The following is an 11731-nucleotide window of genomic DNA, read 5'->3' as shown; positions in this document are numbered from 1 at the left end:
ATCATACAATTGTGAAGAGTCGTGTTCATTTAACAAGTATATCTAGTAACTATTGATAAACTATAATAACTCGTTATTTAGTCACCTATCATATGTGGCTTCGAACATTTTAAACAAAGGTATACTCATCAAGTGTCGGGCAGAAGAATATGTAGGCTCGGAGATCCTAAATTTTAAAAAAATTGTTTACAAAAAATTATTAAAATAAAACAGAAATATAAACATAAAAATAGATCATAAAACCAAAAAAATGATATAGAACATAAAAATTAAACCCTAAATAAATAAATAAATAAAGTAAAAGAAAGTACAATAATTTCATTGGGAGATGTGGGAGAGAAAACAAACAGTAAATATAATGATATTTCAATAATGATAAAACTTTTTGGTTGTTAATATAGTTTTTTCTACCCTTGACTTTTTTTTCCTCCCTTATAAATTATGTTTAATACATATAGAAAATTATTTAAAAAAATGAGATTGATAAATAAAATAATTAATTAAATTAATACTGACAAATAGACTGACAAAAAAAACCAGATCATGTGGGGAAAGAAGAATCTATTAAACAATTGTTTGAAAAAAAGAAAAAACATTATAAAAAGCAGCTGATTCAGATTAAAACTGTTTCCTTTTTTTTATGTCTGCTCCTTAAAGCAAATCTCTCTCTTCGTACTGCATTTATTTTATTTATTTTATTTATTTCATTTTCTTTATTTTTAAATTTTAAATTTTATATATTTATTTAATAAATATTATTGTTGGTCAAAATTGTCTTAATATTCTTAAATTTTTTGATTGAGTCGAATTATATACTTTTTAGACCCAACTTAATTGTTTGAGTAACAACTATTAATAATGAATTCAACCCAACCAAAGTTATGATTAAACTAGGTTTGAGGTTATTCCGGTCATTTATTTAAATTTTATTTTTAATAAAAGTAAATTTGAGTTCGTAAAACATTTATTTATTTATTTCAAACATCTCATTAAAATTTAAAAAAATATTTTTATAAATGGAGGGAGGATAAATAATTAAAAAATACTTATAAAATAAAGAAAATAATAATATATAAATGTATATTTTAAAATTAAAATAAATTCAAATTCAATTCATTCCAATAAACTCTAATAAATTTACAACTCAACCTAAACCATATAGGTTAGGTTGGGTTGATCGAATTTTTTAATACCTCGTGTAGGTAGGTAATGACAAACCATTTTAAAAGAGCTCGTGTTGAACCACAACCCTTATAAGTTTATAACTCAACCTAGGGTTGAGTTGAGTTAGGTTGAATCGATTTTTTTTAATATTCCTATTTTAAGTAATGACAAAACATTCTAAAAGGGTCTCGTGTTGAATTTTGGAGACAAGAAAATGTCGGAACGACGCTATTGATTTCAACTTCTAAATCTTGATCTAAATTTTAACCGGTAACGAAAATGGTAAAGGTCTCTCGACTAGTATATGTCTCTTTGGCAATGGTACCCTTTCATGGACAGAAGACAAAACAAAGTGGCCAATAATTCCATCTTCCCAATGCCATTAACACTCTCACTGTTCTCATAAACAGTCGCTTCCCTGCTTATAAACCACATCTTACCCTCACAATCACCTCCAACTCTTATTTCTCTCCTTCTTCTTCCTCGAACCGTTTCATGGATATTGACCTCTCGCTCGGCTTCCAGGGGGTGTCGTCGTTGCCGATCATCATTGTCGCCATTGTTTTCATCGTCTTTTCGCTCCCTTTTCATGGCAAAATTTGAAGATCATTATTTCTCGACATCCTTAACTACTTCAACCAAGTCTCAAGCTTGCTTCTTCCTCTTCCTCCTCGTTCTTCTCCTCCTCGTCGTTCCTTATCGATTCTCAACTGGGCCGAGCTCCATGGCTTCAACTAGTAATCCATCCCGTCCTCCTTCGTCTAAGGCCATGGCAGAACAAGCCTTCTCTAGACCTCAGTTTGAAGCATCTATGCATGAAGTTCCTAGTGGCCCAAATCCCACATCCAACAAGTAAGATTGAAATAAAAATGAAAGAGGGTCATATTAATAGATGATTAATTATTATTATTATGAAATATTTCTATATATATAATTCCTTTGATTAATGTTTATATAATATTAAACTTAGTTTTGTGAAGTACAAATTTTATGAGCCTTTTGTGTGGGGATTTGCTGTTTTTTTTTTTTTTAAGGTTATGATAAATGTGATGATTTTATATGGAGCTTATTAAAAATTATTTTTTTTTATTTCAAATTTTTCCTAAAATTTTAAAAGAAATTAATTTTTTTTAACATGTCACGCCCACGAGAAAATGTAATTCCTAAAATATTAAAAAAAATAAAAAAAATAAAAACTATTCCTGAATTGGCCCAATTCACGGCCCAGTCTCATGGCCCTTATGTAACATTTGCGGAACTACGACTCTCCATAATATACCATAAAGCCGCCTCTCTTAAGGTCTCTTTCTCTGGAGCCCTTGAACAGCCTTCCCTTAATCGAGACTCAACTCTTTCTTGAGAGCCCTCGAACAAAATACTCTTTTTGTTTGCACCTTCGAGACTCACAACTTATAGTTGTTAGATACTTGAGTATTCTATTGACATGACTAAGTTAGAAGTATGACTCTCATACAATGTTAAAAATCACGAGCCTCCACAATGATATAATATTGTCCACTTTGAGCATAAGGTCTCGTGGTTTTACTTTTTGTTTCCTTAAAAGTTCTCGTACCAATAGAGATAGTATTGTAAGATTCCTCTAGATAATCATTCATCATATTTGAATTTAAAATCCTAGTATTCTCCTACCTTGAGTGTTACAAAAACATTTCAACGAGATAATTCTCCTATGTTATTATCTTTTTTATTTATTTTTAAAAATTACGAACGGAACTTTTAAAAATCTTTGAATATAAATTATATAAAATATTGTATATATGCTGACGTTTGACAAATTTGGTATAATTTAACCCTTTCTTTTTCCCTTAGGTTTGAAAAATGAGATATTAAAAGAAAGGAATAATTTATGCTGACGTTTGGTAAATATTTGGGATTGGTGAAAGATTAAATAAATGCACGTGATTACTCACGTGCGGTGGCGCCGATTTAACGCCACTTTTTACAGACGTTGGCGCCTCGGATTCCCTCTGTTTTCCTTTCATTCCATGTTCACTCGCCTTCCTTGCGCGTGAATCTCACCCTCCATTTATTTCATTCGTCTAATTAAATTAAATATTAATTTTTGATATTATCAATAGTACAAATAAAAAATATATTATTTAAAATTTAATAATATGATAACTAAATTATAAATTGTTACATTGTTTTATTTTATTTTGTTATATCTAATAAGTCTAGAAAACAATTTTATAATTTTTAAATCAACTATTTTTTTTATGAATGTTTAAATATTAAAAATATTTCAAATTTATAATTTAAGATTAAGATTTAGGGTTTATAAAAAAAAGAATAATATAGAGACTAAATGGTAAATTGTTACATTGTTTTTACTTTATTTTGTTTTGTTAAAACTCCTATTAGAATAAAAATTATTTAGAATTTAATTAATAATATTATTAAAAAACAACTATTTATCATTCTTAAATATTTTACTTTTAAGTTCCAACTTAAAAAGCAATGACTAAATTAATTATTAAAAAAAAAAAAAGAATTGGCGGTCCGATTCAAGTATTCAACCTCGGGCCAGCCCAACGGTCAAGAATTTAGGTCGGAAGTCAAAGTTTACGGCTTGTCGTGTAATGGGGTTGCGTGAGGTTCACGCACTTAATATGAGAGACCTTTGGAAAGCGCGTGGTAAGCCTGCTGAAGACAAAGGAATCCTTCAAAAAGAGCGGGAACTATTATCATTGGTCCACGTCTGCATTTAATGCCGCTGTTTTGTTTTCTACGCTTCCAAAAATTAATATATTTAGGCGTGATTATCGACGCGTTTGATCCCTTCTTTTTGTAAACAAAATTAATTATGGAAATGAAAATACTAAAAATTAAACCATTTTGTTAATTTATACCTAATTTTAATAAAAAGTGACTTAATAGAATATTGGTAAAAATTCAAATCCACTCCTAGTAAATATTCTCTGTTTTGACTTATTACGTATAGCTATCAACCTTATGATTTTAAAACGCAAATGTTAGAGAGAGGAGGTTTCCACTCTTATAAAAAATGTTTCGTATCCCCTCCAACCGATGACAATATCAACTAGCTGTGGGGTTTGGCTGTTGCAAATGGTATAAGAGTTAGGCACAGGGCAGTGTGCCAACAAGAACGTTGGGACCCCAAAGTGGGTGGATTGTGAATTGTGTGAAAACTTCTTTCTAAAAGATGCATTTTAAAACATTGAGGAGAAACTCACTTGAGAAAGTTCAAAGAGGACAATATCCGTTAACAGTGGGCTTGGGCTTTTACAATATTTCTCCATACAGTTTGAACTAATAATTATTTCGACCAATGAGAAAATTCTAACCCCCGAACTTCATGTAGCTAATTTTTTTACTTAGGTCCAGAGTTACTCACAATATCAGGCTTGTAAAAGTAAAAAGTCCATATATCTCGTGTCATACAAACATGATATTTCTTTTTAGTTTATTTTAATCCTTTAAATTCAAGGAGGGAGGAAGGCTTTATAAAAGCAGCTTTTGACGAGCTCTCAACGTTAATATAAATAATCATATTTTAATACTTGTCCCAACTTTAATCACTACAAAAGTATAGATACTCTTATTTATTGTCTATCCCGTCAATATTATTTTAAAAATGATTCAATTTATTAATATTAAAAAAATAGTTATAAAATAATAACCATAATTTTTACAACTTTTCCCTTTTGCAAATGAGTTGTAACTTGCAAGTAATTATTATAATCAAGTAAATAATAAAAAGGGTGGGGATAAAGTTGGAAAGAAAAGTATCAATTACGTCACAAGTCAAAATAAAGAAATTCCCCCTCTTTGTGGTTTTCATTGGGCCCCCACCTCGTCATGGATTAACTTGCTTTTCAAGGCGCGTGGCGAGCAAACAAAACGGTTCGTGTGACATTCGCTCATTCTCTATTTTAACGCGCGTGGTTTCCACGTTCTTCTTTGTTTTAGTTATATAAAAATTTATATTTATAACTAAAATTGGATGAAACTCAAATATTCATCCATCAAAATAAACACTGATATCAGTTACAAATGTGAAATATTCGATCTTTATAATAATATTAGAAGTAGGATTGAGTTAGATTACAATCCTATTTTTGAGCGGGTCAAGTTAACCCAACTCAAAAAATGTAAACCCACGACCCGAACCCAAAATTTTCAACTTTTCAAAAACTAAACTTAACCTAAATCTAACACAACCCAACTTTTATAGTTTGAGCTAAGTGATTTGGGTCGGTCAGGCTGGAATGTCTTGTTATTTATCTTTTTCCTAATGACGTGGTCATTTAAGCACGGTAAAAAGAATACGTCAAATTTTCATGCTCGTTTTATTTACGAATTTGAAAGTTAGGTAGGTAGTTGTTTCAATATTTGCCTTAAAAAGTTAAATTATAATTCAAACCCGAATTCTAATAATGTGTTTTTGTTGTAGGGTGAAAAGACATCAAAAGTTTCATAATTTTGGTTACAATTTCCCCACTTTCATTGTGAAGCTATTAAGGAATAAAGTGGCCAAACATGGGAATGGGCTAAGCTTTTAGAAGGATAGAGAATTTAATTCTAAGGCACCATATACGAAGTTTGCCAAACATAAGACAATACTAGTGTGTGGGTTTGAAGAACTTTTAATGACTTCCAAATTTGAGACACAAGTTTTTGTCTCTAAAATAACAAAAACAGCCGCCATTTTGTCCCCTCAAAACTTAGAGTCGAGATACGAGATACGGGTTTTTGCTCATTTCGAGTCGAGAATGATTCGAGTGATGTAGAGGTGTGCTAGGGTTAGGTTTGATTGGTTCGGAAAATCTTTTGGACCAACCCAAATTTCGAGTTGGTTAAGTTAGTGAATCGAGTAACCCGAATAAAGTTCACAACTTAATCCAACCCAACCATTTTAATGTCGAGTTCACAACCTAAACAATGATTATAGCATTAACTAAAAATCTCATGACAATGAATTAAAGTTTAATAAAGAAAAAGAGAAGGAAAATGGGAGCCATAAATTTAGTGACGTAAGGCTCTACCAAAAAATTAAATGACTTTCCCATTCGATCAACTGTCAAAAAAAGCAGTTTAAGTACCACAAACGACGACGTCTTGAAATAGTAGGCCAACACGTAGTAACATACAGGTATTTTAGTGTGATTTTCAAGCTTAGCGTCTTAGTAAGAAAATAATAATTAATTAAATGAAAAAAATGTAGAAAAAGTTTCCTTGTAGTCTCTTCATTATTAGATCGGTTCGGCCATAAAAAGTGCATATCCAATCTCGGTTCAAGTCCAAGTCGAACGGGTTTACAGTACTATATTGTAGAGATGTTTAAATGACTCGATAATTTGTACTATCCCTCCAAATAGTAAAAATTGGGTTAGATTAAATTTTGATCCCGAAATCAATTGGGTGTGTACTTTATTCGACTTGACTAATCTGAAATTTTGAACTCCTAAATTTCTTTATCTTGATTCGACCCGTGTACACCACTAACTATTTAGGTTGAATAGAGCTAATCCAACTTTAACAAGATTTTGACCCAATCCTTAGACGAACGTGATTTTTAAAATGGTGATCTATATCCAATCTAATGAATAAATGAAATGGACCATTCGAGTTTGGACTAAGCGTGTGCCGACCTTTAAACTTCGAGGTCGATGATGAAGCTGACAAAGGGAATCCAATGACTTTGTCTCTATTTTCTCCCCCAAAATCTCTTTAAAATCTCATTTTCTCACGAAATTTTGCTCTCTCTCTCTCCATTTTACATGGATTATTTTAGTCCATTATTATATATTTCTTTTTACATATATTAGTTTTTTCCATTATTGTACATTTTAATTACTAATTATGGTGTTTAATTTAGCCTTAATGTTCAAACATTCTTTTTTTAATTCTTAATTTATAATATTTTTTAATTGATAACTTAGAGTAGAAAACAAAATTATAATTTTTCCTTTTTAATATTCCTATTCCTATTTTTTTGTCGGCTTAATATGCCATCAATTCACTAAGTATTATATTAAAAATATTTATTATCAACCCATTTTAATAATATTGAATATAAAATATTAAATATAAAGGTTAAATATATATTTAATATTTTTACCAATATTTTAGTATAATAATATGATGAGATGAGAGTTTAATACCCAAACTATATTTAAATTGATGTTATTTTATATTATATAATATAGATAATTTTTTATTATAATAATAAGTGGGAATATGAATATTTAAATTTTTAACCAATTATTATCTATTATTTAATAACATAAAAACTCTGTAACTATTTAAAATGTGATAATACTTCGGGCAAAGATGCAAATAAAAAAATCGAGAGAAATTAGAAAAGAAAAAATTATTTTAAAAAACTATTTAGTCGTGAATATATCGCGATATTTTCAAGGGAAAATGCAGAGGAAAATGACGAGATAAAGAGAAATTGAAAGTACGGTGGACCTGGGGGCTGGAATCCTCCAACCCTACCTTTTCTTCTTCAACCAGGGGCTCTATCTTTTAACATTACATATACCTTTCTCCCTCTTACCCTGAATCTCTTCGCTCTCTCTCTCCTCTTCTTTCTCTCTCTAAACTCAACAACGAAGCTCCCCCAGCTCTCTGCTTCTTCTTCTTCCTCCATTTTCCCTTCTTGGGCTCTGCAACTTTCTTCTTCAATCCCTTCTGTGTTGGGGCCATTTCCTTCGGTTTGTGTCTGGTTCGCTAACTTCATGAAAGCTTGCGTTAGGTGGAATTAATGGGGAAGTACATGAGGAAAACCAAGTCATTAGGCGAAGTTGCAGTCATGGAGGTTTCACAGTCCTCTCTTGGGGTTTTGACTAGGGCTAAGACTCTAGCCTTGCGTCGTCTCCAACAATCTCCGACGCCGTCGCCGTCGCCATCTCCGGTTGCTTCTGGTTCTTATCTTCAGCTTAGGAGCCGTAGGCTTGAGAAGCCACCGGTTGTATTTTCTGGCCATGAATCGAAGAGGCAGAAGCAAAGCCCTAAAGAGGGCTGCACGAGAAACCCTAGCCCTAGGGTCAGTTCTAGTTTGAGGCCGGCCATGCCGGAAAAGTCGGTCTCGCTTGGCCGTGTTAATGAAGAGGGGGATCACACGGCGGAGGAGGAGGCGGCGGCGGCGGCAGAGGAATCCGTCGGGAAATTTGATGAAATACATGCGAGTGGAAGTAAGAATGAGAATATTGATTTGGTCATTGAAGAGGCCTCGTTTGGTGAAAATAATTTGGATTTTGAGAGCAGAGAGAGGTGGGATTTCTTCGGTTTTTCCCCTCATTTTCTTGTTCCATTTAATTAACGTTGGCTGAATTTTGTTATCCTTCATGACTTCCATATCTAAGATTTTCGACATTTTGGAGACTGAAATTGTCCATTTATAGAGCTAGCGGTGTCTGATGAAAAACATGCAAGAGGTTTTAGTCTGAAATTTTCATTTCCATGATATTGTTGGCCATGAATGCGTTAAGTTCGAAATTAAGCTTCAATTTGTTGTTGTTCATCTTCTGGTGTTGAATTTTCTGTCTGTGGCCCTCGTTTTTTCTCTTCATTAACTTTGTATTTTGGAATCAAACTTTCTAGGATTTTCTACAGCGCAAAGGCCCCAGATATAATCTTTCCGCCATCACTTTTTTTTTTTTTTAATTGAAAATTTCATGATGGTATTTGTCAAACTTTTATGCTCACCTTGTTTATATGTTCATACTTTTTTATGCTCCTGTTAGACTACCTTTCCTATAGAGAGCTATGTTATTACGCAGATGACTTTTTAATGGTTATTTTTTTTTTTAACTTTTCTTTAGCACATTGTCCTGGGATTCTCTTCCCCAGTTGAAATGGTCATTCAAGACTATCATTTTCTTGTTTGTATATCATGTGTTTGTTCTTTTGTTTACTCTGCTTTTTCGCCCATTTAGTCCACTTGAAAGGAAAAAACTTATAGATGTATTTGCTTATAATTTTTTCTGTTTGTCTTGTTCTGGAAGAGAAGGATTTTGAAATGACTTTTTTTTTTATCCTTTTTCTCTTTTCCTTGGTTGGAGCTGGAGGCACTGTCGCAAGGTTTACTTACCATGGATAGACCATCTTAATGATTTTTTTTTTTTTTTTCTGTTTTTTTGTTACCATGATTATTGAAAATTTGAATGGTAATTATGTTCTTCAAATGTTAAATGGAGGTAAAAAGGGTATTTAGTTACTGAAATGTTACTTGAGGTAATATCCACTTGAAATCAACTCGGTGTTTCTCAACGTTTGTGTCAATGATTACTACATTGTTTATCATTGTTTCTCAGTTTGCTATGTCTAACGGAGGATGCTTTGGATTGTACCAGGAGTACTAGGGAATCTACTCCCTCCAGTTTGATAAGGAATCCTGATATCATCAGAACACCCAGTTCTACAACCAGGCCAACGTCCAGCATGATCGAAGCTAACCGTAGAAATCTGTACTCATCTAATCGACACATACCAACAGCAAGTGAAATGGACGAGTTTTTTGCTCTTGCTGAAGAAAAGCAGCAGCGACACTTCATTGAGAAGTATGTTATAACATGTACATTTCTTCCAAAGCTGTAAAAGGATCTTTGTTCGCACTAGTAACAGTCTCGATGCTATGATGTTTGCAGGTACAACTTCGATCCCGTGAAAGATACGCCGCTTCCAGGCCGCTACGAATGGGAGAAGTTGCAACCATAGAAGATTATAGCGTGTCGTTCCATCAGGACTTCTTTCCTGCTTAGTTTCAGTACATCTCGGGTTCGGGTTTTCAAAAGTAGCAGGAAGGAATTAGTCTAACTTCAAAGGGTGATGGTGGTATTTCCTTTTTCCATCATCCTTGTTAACTTGTAAAGGAGTCGTAAGACCCCTCTCAAAACCCCCCAAAAAATGAAACTCCATAGAAGTGTAGACTAATGTTCTGTAACATAACAGAGGTTATGATTTACACACTAAATACCCATTAGAGTCCATTGTCTAGCCATGTTACTGAGAGGGGAAGGCAAGAGGGTCTGTAGTTTAGTTGTAGGGTTAGTAGATAGTTTAGGCAGCTAGGAAACTCTGTGGTACAGATAAATTTACTTAGGATATTTTTCTTTTATCTTCCCCACTTTGTAGTGTACTGCACTCTCCTCCACTCCTCTTTGTCTATACTTGTAATAAAAGCTAACCCGTTGTCTCTCTTCATCATTCTCTACTGTCGTTTGTATTATCTGTATATTGCTGCAAATTAGGCAGTGTGATGATAAACCATGTGCCGCTTGTGATGCTGTGTTGAATGATGAGAGATTAAAGTATTATTTGGTTGAGATAGATGGTTGGTGATTGGTTGTTTGAGGTGGGTGGTAGTGGAAAAGCTTCATGATGAACGATGAGCGGAATCTTATGTCCACCATTAGTTTATTAGTGTGTATGGTGGCACTTGTTAAATGTGATTTGCTGCCGCTTGGTCTGTGGTGGTGGTGACAGACAAGTAGGAATTCATAAGGAGAGAGATGGAAAGATTAGGAGACAGGGATTAGCACCTCAATCAATCAGGGCCAGCTTAAGATTAAAAAAAAAAAAAAAAAAAAAAAAAAAAAAAAAAAAAAAAAAAAAAAAAAAAAAAAAAAAAAAAAAAAAAAAAAAAAAAAAAAAAAAAAAAAAAAAAAAAAAAAAAAAAAAAAAAAAAAAAGTATATCTCCAAGATGCTCTTTAACAAAGCAAAATCCACAAATGGACTTGACCCGAACATTCTCTCTTCCGTGATTTTATAAGTCTATCCTAACAGATATTGTTCTAATTAGATTTTTTCTCAAGATAATTTCAGAGTATTCGGTGTATGGCTGTAATATCAGCTTAAGCCCACCGCTAACAGAGTCTTCTTTGGACTGATCTTCCAGCTATTACAAATGATATCAGAGTCAGGCATCGGACATGAGTGAATTGTGAGATCTCATATCGGTCGGAAAGAAGAACAAAACATTGCTTATAAGGATGTGAAAACCTCTCCCTACCTGGCACACTCTTTATAAGAGTGTAGAAACCTCTTTTTATCATATGCGTTTTAAGACTCTGAGGAGGGGGGAAGGGGTGTATTTCTTGGATTTAGAGCAGTCTTCAGCCTAAAGATTAGAATGCTGAATTCAAACAGAGCATTCATGGAGGTGTCATTAAATGATAGACTAAGTAGCTTTTTCACCTCATGCATGAGTCCCACTCTTGAGTAAATTTATGACTTACCTTTATTTGCTTTCTCCTACGCAATGCTAAAATCTGATGTTTGCAGGAGAGGATGAGCTTAACTAGGTACGCATTTTACTAAACTAACTCCGAAGTTTCATTTTAATGCATCTTATTAGATAAATCTTGCGTTTATAATAGTTCATAGGCCAAAATGAATGAAACAAAATAGCCAGGTGATGGGTTGTTGGGTTGAAAAATGAAATGGGGTTTGGGTAAATTTGGAGAGGCTGACAAGTCACTGTATAGATTGTACATAACTGTAAACTGCAAAGTTTGTCCTGTGAGATAGAGAGCACAGAATGGTGTCTTTTTTTGGGTTTTGTAGTCTTCTTTTTCT

The 11731-nt window shown here is 32.9% G+C and overlaps 1 protein-coding gene across 1 annotated transcript; it reads left to right on the top strand.

Moving 5' to 3' along the window:
* Positions 1–7695: 7695 nt before the first annotated feature.
* On the top strand, positions 7696–10358 carry LOC111499197 (cyclin-dependent kinase inhibitor 5). The gene is made up of 3 exons (XM_023150710.1): positions 7696–8424; positions 9507–9713; positions 9801–10358. The coding sequence occupies exons 1-3, from the start codon at positions 7916–7918 to the stop codon at positions 9868–9870; spliced, it is 786 nt and encodes a 261-aa protein (XP_023006478.1). The 5' UTR covers positions 7696–7915; the 3' UTR covers positions 9871–10358.
* The last annotated feature ends 1373 nt before the right edge of the window (positions 10359–11731 follow it).

Source organism: Cucurbita maxima, unplaced genomic scaffold (assembly GCF_002738345.1).
Source record: "Cucurbita maxima cultivar Rimu unplaced genomic scaffold, Cmax_1.0 Cma_Scf00026, whole genome shotgun sequence".
In the NCBI taxonomy this organism is placed as follows: Eukaryota; Viridiplantae; Streptophyta; class Magnoliopsida; order Cucurbitales; family Cucurbitaceae; genus Cucurbita; species Cucurbita maxima.
Note: the sequence above shows the minus strand (reverse complement) of the source record. Positions and strands in the feature narration are given on the sequence as shown.

What these genes read in the sequence shown, in the direction of transcription:
- LOC111499197 (XM_023150710.1), top strand. Translation starts at nt 7,916, where the DNA reads ATGGGGAAGTACATGAGGAAAACCAAGTCATTAGGCGAAGTTGCAGTC. An exon ending in GATTTTGAGAGCAGAGAGAG is followed by an intron (nt 8,425 to 9,506) that starts GTGGGATTTCTT and finishes GGATTGTACCAG; the next exon opens with GAGTACTAGGGAATCTACTC. An exon ending in CAGCGACACTTCATTGAGAA is followed by an intron (nt 9,714 to 9,800) that starts GTATGTTATAAC and finishes TGATGTTTGCAG; the next exon opens with GTACAACTTCGATCCCGTGA.